Source organism: Equus przewalskii, chromosome 1 (assembly GCF_037783145.1).
Source record: "Equus przewalskii isolate Varuska chromosome 1, EquPr2, whole genome shotgun sequence".
Taxonomy (NCBI): Eukaryota; Metazoa; Chordata; class Mammalia; order Perissodactyla; family Equidae; genus Equus; species Equus przewalskii.
This window is the reverse complement of record NC_091831.1, coordinates 105,328,340-105,344,657: the sequence shown is the minus strand read 5'-3', so window position 1 is coordinate 105,344,657 and position 16,318 is coordinate 105,328,340. Positions and strand designations below refer to the sequence as shown.

At 35.2% G+C, this 16,318-nt stretch overlaps 1 protein-coding gene across 29 annotated transcripts in view; it reads right to left on the bottom strand.

Annotated features, from left to right (window-relative positions):
* Nucleotides 1-16,318, bottom strand: part of MEF2A (myocyte enhancer factor 2A) — a 167,639-nt gene that overhangs the window by 15,886 nt on the left and 135,435 nt on the right. For all 29 annotated transcript variants that reach the window (XM_070619727.1, XM_070619894.1, XM_070619713.1 and 26 more), the window contains one exon: nt 7,010-7,197. In XM_070619727.1, coding sequence (XP_070475828.1) covers nt 7,010-7,197 — 188 coding nt within the window. The remainder of the gene's footprint in view (nt 1-7,009; nt 7,198-16,318) is intronic.

Genomic DNA, 16,318 nt, shown 5'->3' with positions numbered 1-16,318 from the left:
CTAGGTGTGCTGAGTTACCAAGTGATATTGTTTCAAGGCCCTCTCAGAAGACACAGCTAGGAAATATACAATATATACTAATTTATGTTTATACATATCTATATTTCTGTACGTATCTATCTGTATATACGTTAAAAAAAATTTCATACAGGAGATGGCCCTGTGGCCGAGTGGTTAAGTTCGCGCGCTCCGCTGCAGGCGGCCCAGTGTTTCGTTGGTTCGAATCCTGGGCGCGGATGTGGCACTGCTCATCAAACCATGCTGAGGCAGCGTCCCACATGCCACAACTAGAAGGACCCACAATGAAGAATATACAACTATGTACTGGGGGGCTTTGGGGAGAAAAAGGAAAAAAAAAAATCTTTAAAAAAAAAAAAAATTTCATACAGAAACCTCCAACTACAAGCCGGAAGGGTTCATTCTAGCTTCTTCCATGCCCGCCCACCTTGCTTATTTATAACTTTTTTCCTCCAAAATTGAGAAACCTGGCTTTATCTACAATGTATTCACTTATTTGTTTGAGAGAAAGAAAGTGTGCGTGTTTCTGAGTGTGTAACAAATTTACCATCTTGAGGACAGTGATTCTGTACAATTTTATAGTCTCTATCCTTTACAGTATCCAGTCAAAACAGTTTCCAAAAAGCTTGCTGCAATTTTGATTGGGATTGTGTTTAATCTACAGATCAATTTAAGAAGTGACATCTTGACAATATTGACTCTTCAAATGCATTAACATGATATCTTTATTTAAGTTTCTGATTTCTTTCAATAGTGTTTTGTAGTTTTTAGCATGCAAAACATGCACATGTTTTGTTAGATTTGTACCTAGGTATTTCTTTTTTTGGGGTGCTATTTAAATGGTATTCCTTAATTTCAAATTCAAATTGTTCACTACTAGTATAAGAATACAATTGACTTTCGTATATTGATCTTGTACTCTATAACCTTGCCAAACTTGCTGATTGGTGCCAGGAGTTTTTTGTAGATTCTTTACATGCTTTTTTACATACATAATTATGTCTTCTGTGAAAAGACAGTTTAATTTCTGCCTTCCCATATGTATGCATTTTATTTATTTTTCTTGCTATAACTGTTCTGGCTAGGACTTCCAGTAAAACTTTGAATATGAGTAGTGAGTAACAAACATCATTGCCTAGTTCCTAATGTTAGTAAAAGACTGAATGCTTTCCCCTTATTAAGTATATTATTTGTAGGATTTCTGTAGATGCTCTTTACTAGGTTAAAGAAGTTCCCTTCTTTTCCTAGTTTGCTGAAAGATTTATCATGAATAAATGTTGAATTCTATTAACATGGTGAATTACATTGATGAATTTTCAAATTTAGAATAAGCTTTGCATTCCTGGGATGAAACTCACTTGGTCTTGATATATTATACTTTTATATATTGATGAATTTATTTACTAATATTTTGTTGAGTATTTTATGTCTAGAGTTCATGATGGATATTGGCTTATAGTTTTCTTTTCTTGTAATGCCTTATTCTGGTTTTGTATTAGGGTAATGCTAGCCTAATAAAATGAGCTGAGAGGTGTCCCCTCCTCATCTATTTTCCTGAAAGAGATTATGTAGAATTAACATCATTTCTTCTTAAACGTTTGGTAGAAGTTGCCAGTAAAACCTCCTGGGTTTGGAGTTTTCTTTTTTGGAAGATTTTTAAACTAGGAATTCAATTTCTTTAATATTTATTCTTTAATTCTTTAATATTTATTTATTAAAGATATTTATTATTCAGGTTAACTATTTCTTCTTTGGTAGTTTGGTAATTCTTTGGTAGTTTGTATCTTTCAAGGAATTTGCCCACATCACCTAAACTATCAAATCTATTGGAACAGAGTTGTTCATAGTATTCCCTTATTATTGTTTAGTGTCTTTTGGGTTATGTAAGTGCTTTCATTCTAGATATTGACAACCTGTGTCTTCTCTTTTTCTTTGGTTAGCTTGACTATAAGTTTAGCAATTTTATTATCTTTTCAAAAAACCAGGTTTTTGTTTGATTACTTTTCTCTACTGTTTTTCTGCTTTATATTTCATTAACTTCTGCTCTTTATTTTTTCTTTTCTTCTGATTGCTTTGGGTTAAGTTTGCTCTTTTTTCTGAAGTTTCTTAAGGTAAAAGCTTACTGATTTGGGACCTTTCTCTTTTCTAATACAAACATTTAATGCTATAAAATTTCCCTCTCAACACTACTCTAGGTGGTCTCCAAAATTTTGATATGTTATATATATATCTATTTCAAAATTTCCCTTGAGATTTCCTCTTTGACCCACAGGTTATTTAAAACAGTGCTATGTAATTTCCAAATATATGGAAATTTTCCTCTTGTCTTTCTGTTATTGATTTCATTATAGTCAGAGAATATAATCTACGATTTTGACTCTTTGAAATTTGTTGAGGTTTGTTTTATGGCACAGGATATGGTCTATCTTGGTGATTGTTCCAAGTGCCCTTGAGAAAAATGTGTGTTCTACTGTTGTGGAGTGAAGTGTTCTATAAACATCTCTTAGGTCAGGTTGGTTGAATATTGCTCAGGTCATCCAGATCCTTTCTGATTTTTCTGCCTACTTGTTCTATCAATTACCGAGAGAGGAGTACTGAAGTTTCCAACTACCACTGTGGACTTTTCTATTCCACCTTTTAGTTCTATCAGGTTTTGCTTTACGTATTTTGAAAGTCTGCTGTTAGGTGCATATACATTAAAGATACTTATTTCTTGGAAAATGGACTATGTAATGTCTTTGTTAATCCTTGATAATATTTCTTACTGGGAAGTCTACACTGTAGGAAATTAATATGGCTACTCTAGCTTTCGTTGGGTTAATGTTTGCATGGTATGTTATTCTCCATCCTTTTACCTATGTCTCTATATTTAAAGTCGGGTTCTTGTAGACAGTGCATGGTATGATCTTCCTTTTTTAACCAATCTGACATTTTGTCTTTTAAATGTTTATGACCACTTTCAACATGATTACTTGTATGGCTGGATTAAAATCTATAATCTTACTAGATATATTTTATTTGTTCCCTCTGTTCTTTGTTTTTTTTCTTTTTCTCCCATTTCTCGGGCTATTAGAGCATTTTTTATAATTCCATTTAATCTCCTCTACTGACTTACTATTTATACCTCTTTTTAAATCTTTTTTCTATAGTTGCACTAGAGTTTACATTATACATCTTTAGTTAGTTAGAGTTCACCTTCAAATATATATCACATCATGTGTAGAGTTAGGACTTACAACAGTATATTTCTAATTCCACCCTCCATCACTTGTTGTCATATATTTTATTTTTACATGTGTTATAAACACAAAATTCATTGCCACTATTTTTACTTTAGAAAATCAGCTATCTTTTGGAGCAATTAAAAAGAGATCTTGCTTTCTAATACCATTCTCCACTAAAAGGAACCAAGGTTCCTTGCAGAAATGCCGGATTCTAGGACTGGGGCATGAAATATATAAGATGAGCCTGGAGCATTTTGCAGTCACTGGAAAATAAAAAGGAACTCCACTCACCACTGCTCCCCCTCACCCCAAACCCCACAAGGATGAGGATATGTGAAATGGGCACAGGAACCAGCTGAATGGTCCCCAATAGCTAAAGCTGCAACAATTTGAGCAAGAGAGTAAAAGAGTATTGGTAGGATTATATATTAACAGAATTTAGTAGTAGTATAACCCAATGTATAAAATAAATGCCCAAGTCCATATTAATATAAATAAATGAGAACAGATAAGTCACCTGTGCAGAAGAACTCCAAATAATTTATGTAGACACTCTGCCCTCAAGGAAGTGGAGCATAACTCCCCACTCCTTAAGTGTGAGCTTCACATAGTGACTTCTTTCCAAAGAGGACAGTATGGAAAGAGGAAAAAGAGTAACCCATGAAACACTACATTAGCAAGGTGACCAAGGTTAACATCAACAGCAATTAGTCACGTTGATAGTATGTGCCCCTGACATGATGTGATGAAAATGGCACTTTAGTTCTATGGCCTTTCTCCCCGAAACCAATAACCCCAGTCTGATCCTGAGAAAAAAGATCTGAAAAATCCCAATTGAGGCACATTCTACAAAATACTTGACCAGTACTCCTCAAAACTGTCAAGGTCATCAAAGCAAGGAAAGTCTTAGAAACTAGCATAGCCAAGAGGAGCCTAAGGAGACATGACTACTAAATGCAACGTGGTGTCCTGAATCTGACTCCAGAACAGAAAGACATGAGGCCAAAAACTAAGGAGAGCTGAACAAAGTACAGACTTCAGTTAACAATAATGCATCACTATTGCTTCATTAGTTGTAACAAATGTACTACACTAATGTAAGACACTAATAGGAGAAATTGAGAGTGGAGCAGATGGGAGCTTTCTGTTCTATCTTTGCAATCTTTATATAAATTTAAAACTGTTCTAAAATAAAAGGTTTATAAACTGTTCTAAAATAAAAGGTTTATAAAATGTAGGGGAAAATGAATTTTCTTTTATCTTCATTTATTCCATTTCCATTGTTCTTTATCTCTTTGTATAGATCCAAGGTTTTGCTGGTAGCGTATTCCTTCTCCCAAAGGCCTTCCTTTAACATCTCTCATGGAGTAGGTATGCAAGCAATAAATTCCCATCATTTGTTTGAGAAAGTTTTTATTTCTCTTTCATTTTTGAAAGATATTTTTGCTGGGTATAGACTTCTAGGTTGAGTTTTTAAAATTTCAGTATTTTATGTTACTCCACCATTTTGGAGCTTGCATAATTTCTAAAGAAAAGTATGGTATAAATTCTTATCTTTGTTCTTCTGTATGTTCTTCTGTCTTTTCTCTGGCTGCCTTTAAGATTTTCCTCTTCGTCTTCTGCTTCTAGCAGCCTAAATACGTGTGTGTGTGTTTTGGTGATAGTATTTACCCTACTTGGTGTTGTTTATTATTTCTTCAAATATTTCTTTGCTCTGCCTTCTTTCTTCTCTTTTTGGAACTCCAGTTACAAATATGTTAAACCACTTGATAAAGTCCCACAGCTCTTGGAGGCTTTGTTCTGTTTTTTGTTTTGTTTGTTTTCACTCTTCTCTCTCTTCGTATTTCAGTTTGGGTAATTTCTACTGACCCATAACCTAGGTCTTTATTCCTGTTAGGCCTTTAGTGCAGGGTTTGAGTTAATTTAACAGGAACTGGGCTGGGTTTGCAATACATTGTTGCTATGGTGACCGTCAGTGTATCCACCAGAGGCCTCATATCCCTCTAGATGGAATGGGGGATTGGTTTGCCAGAGGTGTTTTTGTTTTTGTTTTCCCCAGTGACTGCTCATTCTCAGTTTTAAGCCTTCCCCTTTGTGCTGTGTGTCAGGCTGCGGCCTTCTCAGTTATCCTGCCACACTGCTAACACTGTTCCTGCTCCTCCACCATGGGTTGAGAAATTTTTCCTTTTCCATTTTCTCAGATACAATGGGACTTCACCAGTGCCCTAAGGGTGACACTTTTTGTTGTTGGTCTCCTCGCAGATGAAGACTTTGTTCCACAGGACAGGAAGGGGAGAAGGATCCAGGCAAAACTTTTTGCTCCTATAACAGTGGTTGCTCCTCCCTTCTCCCAGATGTATACCACAGAGGAGTCTTTTTGGAGTCTTTTTCAGGTCATTCCCAACCTTCTCCCTGAGCACCCAGTGGGGTTCATGGAGGAGAAAAAGCCTACAAGAGAACTTAGACTCTCCCTATATCACAGCCCCAGGGCTTTTACACAGTCCTGATGGTGAACACTTGGCCTCCAGCAATTCACTAATCATCCTAGCTTAACTCTTACTGCCTGTGTCTTACCCAGGTAAGTCAGTGCTCAAATGTCCTCCCCCTGCACTTTGAGTCTAGGCCAGTTGGTTACCCTGAAATCTCAGTACTACAATGTGTTCAAAGAAAGCTATGAACTTGTTTGTCCAACTTTTTTCCACTGTAAGGCTGGGAGCGACACAGTTTCCAGCTTTCTGTAACTCCAAATGAAAAAGTACTTTGTTTTTTGACTTCAAGAGTTTTGGTCCTGGCTTTCTTTTGTACTACGTTGGACAAGTATTAACCTCTCTCTCAGTTTCCTCATCTCTACCTAGCCAAAATCACAGTTTGAGAATCAAATGAGACAACGTATATAAAGATGTTTGGGAATCTAAAAAGCATGATACAAATGTAGAATTATTACCTAAAGCCTGATAGCATCAATTTCACTTAGCAAAAAATCAAATGGCGAGTTTAGCAGCTGCACGGTAAAAAAGAACACCTGGCAAATATTGTTGCTTGTGAGTAGTCAAACAGTTGCTAAACTGAGAATGGTTTTAAAACTTGCATATATATTCCAATTTTTCCTACAAGTAGCTAAGGGGGATAAACATACTCTCCTCTTCTTTATAAATGCAACATTCAAAAGCAAATGAAACTGGAACTATAAAGATACTGTCAAAGGCTGGGGTGGAGAGACCTGTATTCTTCATAGAGTTAAATGGAGAAGTCATTTGAGAAGGAATAAACAATGAAAAGTTATTCAGAGAATAACTCATTCAAGTTTTTATGCATTCTTCTCTATGTACAACAGTTCTCTTTGGTAAGTAGAATTTTCTAACAAATAACGTAGTGCTTCTTCACAGAAAAGCATGTGTAATAGATTACTGAAAGTATGCAAAGTACAGAGAAGGAATAATACTTAGGTCAGGTTTAATTTACCAATTTGGGGATGAGATCTCTAAGCAAAGATTCCAGCCTGGTAAAATTAAAATTAAGCATAATAATCTCTCCATATTTAGTTTTAATTTTAAATAACCATTAAGCAGATTTATTTTCTGTTTTTCCATAATCTGATTTCTGTGTATTTAAAATACATTTATCTCTTCAAATGCTAATTTGAAATTGAAATATTCATTAAAAAAAGATCTAGATCCTATGGAAGTACAGAAAATTCCAAAGGAAAATATAAACTATGTATAAAATATGTGTTTTAAAGAATGAAATTGAAGAAAGGCTTAATGTACCAAAGGAGGCATCATGCCCTTGCTTGAAGGAGGGATGACAACTCGAAGATCTGGTTTTCGATTGTTCATTCCAAGATTGCCACCCCCTGGAGGAGGGGGAGACTTCGTAGGCATAACTTTGCCTAAACTATTTGCACCAGTAGTTCCAATCAAATTTGGAGAAGCTCTTGAGTTTACGAATCCATTCCCTGCAAAAAAGAAATATTCATTAATGTGAAAAGAGTCATTAAAATGCACTGGTACAAATATGAAGCAAGATTTCCCCAGTTCCAGTTTCAAATGAATTTTATAAGAAAACTCATTAGCAACCAATTATGTATCTTTGAATATTTTAAAAATAAGCAAAGAAAGTCAACCAAAGTCTGAAATACATATAAACCTTAAGACTAATGCCACTTATTTCCAACCTGACTGCTTGACCTGCTGAGAGAGACTTAAAACACAAGACAAGTTTCTAACGGGGCATCTCCTACTAGGGACCAAGATAATGGAGATATTATAAGAAAACGCCCGAGACCAGCCTAGTCATTCATTCCCGTAACAGCAAAGGCACTCCTACTAGGTTTTGGGCACTGAACTAGGTATCAGGGCAACTCATTAAGTGCAGCTTATTTAGCACTCAGCTCTAATGCCTCATTTTCACCAAGTACCTTTTCCCTTTAGCTCTACCTCTCCCTGCTCTGTTTCTTCAGCTGCCATTATGATCTTCATTAAATATTTGTGGTATATCTGACTTTATTCAACTTCCTCCTGCTTTTAACTTTCCCTAATAGAACTGTCTCTCTCTCTCTGAGGAAATAAGAAAATAGGTACATTGTGGTAGATGTCCTATAAACACAGTACTTTTGGGCACCAGTCGTAATAGAAAATAAATGTTAAGAGATCATCTCTAGTTTCATGTATATCCTCCTCGTGTGTAGCAGCCATGTCGTTTGGGTGGGGCTGACTCTACTTCAACCCCCCTTGCCACAGACTGGCTTGGTGACAGGCATTTCACTCAGATCCAAGCCAATGACCTGGCATTCTCCCCTCACCTCAGTGATGGGATCCAGGAATGTCCAATCAGAACCTAGGTAAGGAAGTTGTTACATGGTGGTGAGGGAGGCTCCTGCTTTCCTCCAAATATGACTGAGGAAGTGTTTTATTCTGAAGACATTTTGAGACTCAGAAGAAATCCAGAATGAGGAAAAAGTTGATAGAGAAAAGAGAACAGCAAATAAATAAAATAAAAGCTTGTAGTCTGTATCACTTCTGGATCTTTTCAGTTACATATAAGTTAGTAAATACTCTATACTATTTAGGCCTAACTGAGGTGGTTTTCTGCTACTTGCACTGGATAGCTTCCTAGGAGAAATAGTTACTATTCACCAGCTTACAGTTCAATGGTGGAGATAATGTCCAAAAAGAAAAAAGAAAGTCAAGTAATAAGTGTACAGGAACATAAAATATTTATTTATAAAATAGAAGCCACATATGCTATTTTAATTTCTAAGTAAATCACAAATAAAGCAGGGAAGACTAGAAAACATTAACTATATGATATATTTAAAAAATATTTTGTGAAAATTTAATTACTAAATCTAAGATACAGTGTTAAGTGTTCACAAAAAATACAGCATAGGACACTCTACTGTTCCATATCTTTAAAAAAATCATCAACTTTAAAATAAAAACATAAAAAACTAAATTAATCACGTGTGTAGTGGGCTTTCAGCAAGAGACTTAATGCCATGAATACTGTACTATTATTCTATCCTGAAAAGTTCCTAGTATCTAAGTCTACTCTATTACAGTACATAGATGTTAATTTAAGAGTACTGGATAAAAAAATAAATTTGTTGGCTTAAGAATTCCATTCCTAGTGTTTACTACTAAGCTGACCAACAACAAAATATTCAGAATAGTGAACTAGGAGTTCGTGGAGGGCTGAAGAGGCCTCTGAAATTCTCTGGGTGGGATGAGGCATTCACACATCAATAGTAGCTAACACTGAAAATCAGACAACAGTACAGAACTGCCTTTACAATTTGGAGATAAACTTTCAAACATCTCTTATGTGTAGAGCACTGTGCAGTGGGGAGGGTTCAGGAAGGGAGAAAAAAACCACAAAAAACCTACATGGTCTTCGAGCAGCTTTTCCCCTAGTTAGCAAGAGCAGGCATATACCACAGAGGCGTGAATATGCCAAAACTGTACTGAAGATACAGGCAAAAGCATCACAATGAAGGATAACCATACAAAATTTACAAAGAGATAGAAAGCAAACCACTGATACAGGTATGTGGCTCAAGAAGGAAGACTGTGTGGGATTAACTATTAAGCAGTCTAAAAGGACAAAAGAGGTTGCGGAAGGCAGGTGTTATGGATAAACGTGAGAAAAAGGATACGCTAAAGCATGAATGGACAAGGTGTGTGTAAGGAATGGTGGGGCAGAAAAGCACAGAGTCCACGGCTCCAGTGACCATCCGAGGGAAAAGGCAGCTATATTTGTTCTGTTCCTTTCCTTGCCGTATAGAGCAAAAAAGACAACTTTAGAACCCATCAACTATAAACAGACACTAGATGCTACAAATATACACACACATCCATGTTAAATACATGCAGAGACTAATCAAAACTGAGTGTCTGCTGTGTGCTTAACACTGGCCTAAAAACCCACCTATAATCTCACCCTGAGAAGACTGTATTCTGTGAAGTGAAACGGCGTGCTCCAAAGAAGTGCAATGAGTTAATGACAAAAGGCAATTCTGCACTGCACATATTTTTCAGTTTTAAGAGCTTTTGTTTTGGGTTATCACATGATTTTAATGCTATGAAAGTTTCTTGAGTGGAAAAGAAATATTATTTAAAAACAATTAAAATCCATATAGTGTTTGGCAGTTTACAAAACATTTTCAGGAACAGTATATAATGAATAGGTGAATAGATATGTGAATTACAAAATCAAAAATATATAACTAGAAAGAGATAAAGTCCTTGAAGATAATCTGAAGAAAATGGATGTTTCAATACATCTGCTTATATTTAGAGTTTGAAAAAGATGTTACTGAGGTGATTTATATGAGAATATAAAATTGATGTTTTGCCAATGTGATATAATCAACTTTGTTGGATCCTAACCAGTACATTTCCAAGGGACAAAGAAAACAGAGGTGAGGTGTGGCACTTAGGAACAGGCCTGTAACTCTTTAGTAGTTGTCATTCAAAATGCCACGATTCCAGATTCCAGATGATCAGTGTTTCCTCCTCACTCCATTTTATTCTCACCCAATTCCTCTTGCTTTCTCCAAAACTTTTATTTTACCAAGTGACCAGTTTTAATTCATTTATGTGATTTAATTTTGCTGTGGGGACTGGTATTTCAATTAACCTTATGAGGCTATTTCTTGCATTCTGCTTCCATTATCTTGAAGGGGCATGTACTAAATCTTGGCTGTATCTCCTTTCCACACCCCAGAGAGCAATTTCCTGCATTCTGTTAGGCTTCAGAAAGCAGTGCTGTTAAAAAAACAATCTCTTCACTAGGTCATCCCCTGTGGAGTAGAGCTCATCCATGAGTGGGGCAGAGGCAACGGTTAAGCAAAGCATCTGGATATAAAATGCTTATCAAATAATTTTACTCAAAAATAGGAAGGTTTAATAGAAACTAATAGAATGTTAGATAAAAATTAGTAGGTACAGATTAACAACATTTCTCTTAAATAATGGCACGAATGTGTGTTCTTAATCTCTCTGATAATATTTAGAGGATTCTTATTTACTTGATTTGCACTCAAATCTGAAGGATAAAGCAGTATTTCCTCTCAAATACATTATAAGATGATGCAAAGATATAATTTAGAAGAATGCATTATCAAGAAGCACTAATACTCTTTTCCCATGTGGAGTCTATGATGCTTTTCAGCTAGATACGATACCACAGTAACCCATGAAAATCAAATTACAAAAGTGAAAGGAGGTCTAAAAGCATGGTATTTCTTAGCGTGAAGTTGGAGACTGCAGCAGATAATGATTACAGGATGATGTAAGTGTTTGGTAACCTGCCAGGCTGAAACAAGAGAATCTTATATGCAGCATGTGTTATTTTGTGGAGAATAGTGATATACTATGTGCCTTTTTACCTCCAGTTCACTTTTTGAGACAAAAATGAAGATACTGTTGAGATAGACTTTTGAGGTAGATACTTTCAGTACACAATTCATCTTGCCATGGCCTACAAATTTAGGAATTAAAGTACCGACTTTAAGCTCAATTTAACGTGACTGTTGTTAAAATGTGTTTTCAGGTTTTCTGGTAAATTATGCCTTGATGCAAATATGACAAAAATGCTCTTGAGCAAACTGCCTACCAACGCCTCCAGAAACTTAACAAAACTAATCTCAACTGTGGTCCTAAAGCTCTAAGGCAGGTCACTCAATTGTATCAATCTGGCTCATATTTCAGAATATCACATCAGCTGAAATAATGCAGTCAAGCGGCTGCTGGAAAGAACTCTATGCCCTTAATACTAGTCTTTTAGGGCTAAATTGTAGACAATGATGTCATTAATGTTTTATCACTATGAATCTATATGAAAAGTTGAACTGACACGCAAAGGATTTTGAAAATCTCAAAGGTTCAAGACTTGATTTTATCATATTTGACAATTTTTCACAAAATCTAACAAACTTTGAGTGATTATTCAATAAATTAATAAACAAAAATACATTTTAGAAGTCTGTAAAATTAGGTCATTTGTATAGAGAACTGAATGAAATTTCTAAAATTAAAAGAGACCATGGGTTTTTCAAATCTTTGTTTCAATGGAAATTCCTGTATAATGGATAATATGGATTCTGTCCATTAGAAATTTATTATCTAAAACAGACCAATGCTCATGAGATCCTGCTGCTTCTCTCTCTGAATACCGTACTCCCTTTCTCAATCTCTCCTGTGTGGGTAGCCCCAAAGAGGCTACATTTCTCCTTCTCTTTCAGACTTCATGCATCCCCATGGTTTCAACCATTGCCTCAATATGACCCTTAAATTTGTATTTCTGCTTTGTATCTCCCAATTTCTAGTCCATATGCAACCATCTGGTGGCCACTTTTCCCCAGATGTGCCGCTGTGATCTCAAATTCTGCCTATTTCAAACCCCGGTACTACTGTAATCCTCCATCACTCCATCCCAGTTCGACAGAGCTATCAAGATGCTATTCTTTCTTTCCAACGTCTTTCGCCTCCTCCATCTCTTTTTAACTGCCACTGCCTCTGCAATAATGTAAACCCTTCTTACCTTCACCAATCCTAAACAATTCCAAGAGCTTCTGGAACCTTTATACTTCTAGTCTATTTTTTTCTCTTGCTCAATATGTTTTTAAAAAGTGAAGTTGCTGAATATTGGAGATTTTTTAATGCCTGATATTTAAACATACACCCAAAGTTAGAAGGAGTCCTCAAAGTCATTTGAATTACAGTATTACCTGGGTATTAAGTGTAAACTCTCAGTTGAGAAATATATCCACTAAACCATAATCAAATAGACCCAGTAAACCAAATCAGACTGCCACTATGAAAGATGCATATCCTTTACAGTATGTACAAAACTAGCAGGTTTTATTTGGACAATGACATAGATTGGAAACAAAAAATTACCAAATTACAAGGAAAAAACAAATGAATGCTCTAATTTACTATAATAAAAATTTTTTGACTGTATAAGTGCCAATATTGCACCATAGAAAGTTCAGAAAAAGAGAAGGAAAACACATATACCCACCATCCTGACTATTATCATCAGTTTGGATTTCTCTCCTTTTTATTTTCCATGTGCATATTTTTTGCATAGTTTTAAATCACAACTAAAGAGGAATTCAGTTGAAAATTTTAATTCACTTAATTTTTATACTGTTGAATATGTTGATTTCTTCCTATTATTCGCTACTATAAATAAAGTTGCAATGAACCTTTGAATATTCTAATTTATTTCTTTAGGAAAGTTTTCCAGAAATGGAATCAGTAGGCTCAGGGGTACAAACATTTTTATGACTACTGAAAAACATCTTGCCAAAATTTTTCCAGAAAGACTGTTACTAATTTACAATGCCACAAGCACATATGAGATCATCAGTTTCACCACACCTTCATCGGCTCTCCATGTCACAATAAAAAGTGGTAATAGTCAGCAATTACTAAGTGTTATTTGCCATTTTTATTGGAATCTCATGATTAGTAGCAACAATGAATATCCTTTTCATTTTTTTTTTTAAGGAAGATTAGCCCTGAGCTAACATCCACCACCAATCCTCCTCTTTTTGCTGAGGAAGACTGGCCCTGAGGTAATGTCCGTGCCCATCTTCCTCTACTTTATATGTGGGACACCTGCCACAGCATGGCTTGATAAGTGGTACATAGGCCTGTGCCGGGATCCGACCCAATGAATCCAGGGCCACCAAAGCAGAGCACAAGAACTTAACCACTGCATCACCAGGCTGGCCCCTCCTTTTCAATTTTTAAGACTAGGTGGGTTTCTTTTTGGACTTGTACATAAAGGTACAAACTAAATGCCCATCCATTTATTGAATATTCCCCTATCTGTGGTTTGTATTTTATCTTACTTTTTCTCTTAAGAATGAGAAAAATTTATGTTTCACATAAGAAGACTGGAGGACAAGTGGTTGCAGCTCAACATGGAGGACCCAGAGTCTTTCCAGCTTTCCACTCAGCCATCCTCAGCTTGTTGGCCTGCTTCTTATACTGACTTGCTTCCTGATCTCAGGATGGGGCGGCATATCCGGCTGCCACATGCAAACAATAATGGCCAAAGACTCAAAATGCTGCTAAGAGTCTTTCTGTGGGTAAGTGTGAATGTGTGTATGTGAATTTTTTTCTCTCTAGATTTCAAAATTAATAGTGTAACTACTATACAATTTACATTACATTCTCTTATAATTTTAAAAGTGCCTCCACATTTGTGGTTTAATTCCTTTTTTATATCAAGTGTGTTATATTTACTTCTAAAACTTTTAACGTAACACACATACAGAAAAGTGCACAGAACAAAAAACAAAAGATCAAGGATTTATCATAAAGTGAACATCCACGTAACCATGAGTCAGATCAAGAAAAAGAATATTGCTAGAACCCCAGAAGTTTCTATAATTGGGGCCCCCCAAAACACTACTGTCCCACCTACCCAAAGTAACCACTATCATCACTTTTACAGTAACTTCTTGTTTTTCTTTATAGTTTTACCATCTATCTACACATGCATCCATAACACTATAGTTTTGCTCGCCTGCTTTTCAAACTTTATGTAAATAGAATGATTTAGTATTTGCATCTATCTTCTTCCATTCATATTAGTTTGGTGAAATTCATCCATGCCTTTGATTACTGCTGTAGTTTCTTCATTTTCATTACAGTATAGTATTCCTTCATATAAATGTACTATGATTTATTTTTCCATTCTATTGCTGACAGAAATCTGGATTATTTCTGGATGTTGGCTGTAACAAATAATGCCATCCATATTCTTTTATATATCTCTTGGTGCTCATGGTGCACACATGCATTTCCCTACAATATATAAGGATGAGTGAAAATGCTGGGTCATAGAAAACACATATCTGCAACTTCAGTAGATAAGTCAAAATGGTTGCATCAATTTGTACTAGCATCATCAGTGTACGAGAGTTTGGTTTTTTCCATAGCCTTGTGAACAACTAGTATTATCTGTCTATTTTGCCCTAGCCATTGTGGTAGGTGTATAATGCTGTTTGTGGTTTTAACTTTGCATTTCGTTGATTACTGAGATTGAACACCTTTTCACATGTTTATTAGACACCTACATAGCTTCTTCTGTGACATGTCTGTGTTCTCATGCACATTTTTAAAAATTAGTTTTCTTTTTCTTGATGATATGTAGGTAATCTTCATAAAAGCTCTCTGTTCATTATATGTATACTATATATATTCTCCCACCTCTGTCTTGCCTTTTCATTCTCTTTATGGTGTTTTTGATGAACAAACGTTCCTAATTTTAACATAGGCAAATTGACCAATCTTTCCTTTATGGTAAGGCTTTCTCTGGCTTCCTTTTTAACAAGTCTTTCCCTATCCTGAGCTTGCTCAATGCTTAAACAGCTCAAGGATGCTTCTGCTTTCAATAGTACATGGGCCTAAAGCATCCTAACTTTTGGGAACCAGGTAGAAGACTCAATAAAAATTAAAATAGGAGTAAGGCAAATGGAAGGCTCATCTGTAAACATATTGCACATTTTAAAATGATAGTATCGGTACAAATGATACAGTTTAAAGGGAAAGTGAAACTATCCGGAACAGGCCTATCACAAGTCTCTAAGCCTGGACTGATACAAGAATAACTAATTATACATATTATGCATAAAAAATTTGTTTAAAACAAGCAGAATCTGTAATCCATGCTTATAGTATAGAATAAACATTCTTTCCAATGTTTATGTTCTCTTGTGTACAAAAATATTCTTTTGTGTACAAAGGACAGATAAAAATTGATCACATGCTGGGCCACAAAAAAAAGTATCAACAAATTTCAGAGAATTTAATCATACGAAGCTAAGTTCCCAGGTAACAAAACAATTTAGCTAGAAACAATATCCAGAAGATTACTAGAATGGCCCATGCATTTGTAATTAGGAAGTATACTTCTAAACTTATAGGTCAAAGAAGTTATGATGGAAATTAGAAAATATTTTGAATTGAATGTTAATGAAAACATAACATTTAATTTTACTAATCATTTTAAAGAACTAATTTTTTTATTTAATTCAATTCATATTATGTTTATTTTTCTATTTCAATAATTTTTGCTCTTATCTTTATAATTTGCTTCTACTCTCTTTAGGTTTGTTGGTTTTTTCTAACTGCTTAGCTCAGGATTTTCCAGCCTGTAGGATTTAAATTTCTCTTAAAGCACTGTTTATCTATATCCCATGTGGTTTTTATAGGGCTTTTTGAATCTGTGGCTTGATGTGTTTTGTCAGTTTTGGAAAATTCTCAGCGATTCTCTCCTCAAATACTGCTTCTGGCCAATTTTCCCTCTTTTTGCCTCCTGGGAATCTAATTTAAAGTATGTTAGACCATCTCATTGTATCCTGTAGGTCTTACTCTTCTTTTAAATTTTCTATCCTTTTGCATCTCAAATTCTAGATACTTTCTTCTGTCTTATCTTTTAGTTCACCAATTCTCTCTTTTGCTTTGTCTAACCTGTTATTAAACCCATCTAGTAAGTTCTTAATAGTATTACTTTTTTTAGTTCTAAAATGTCCATTTTTAAAAAGTCTCCAGTTC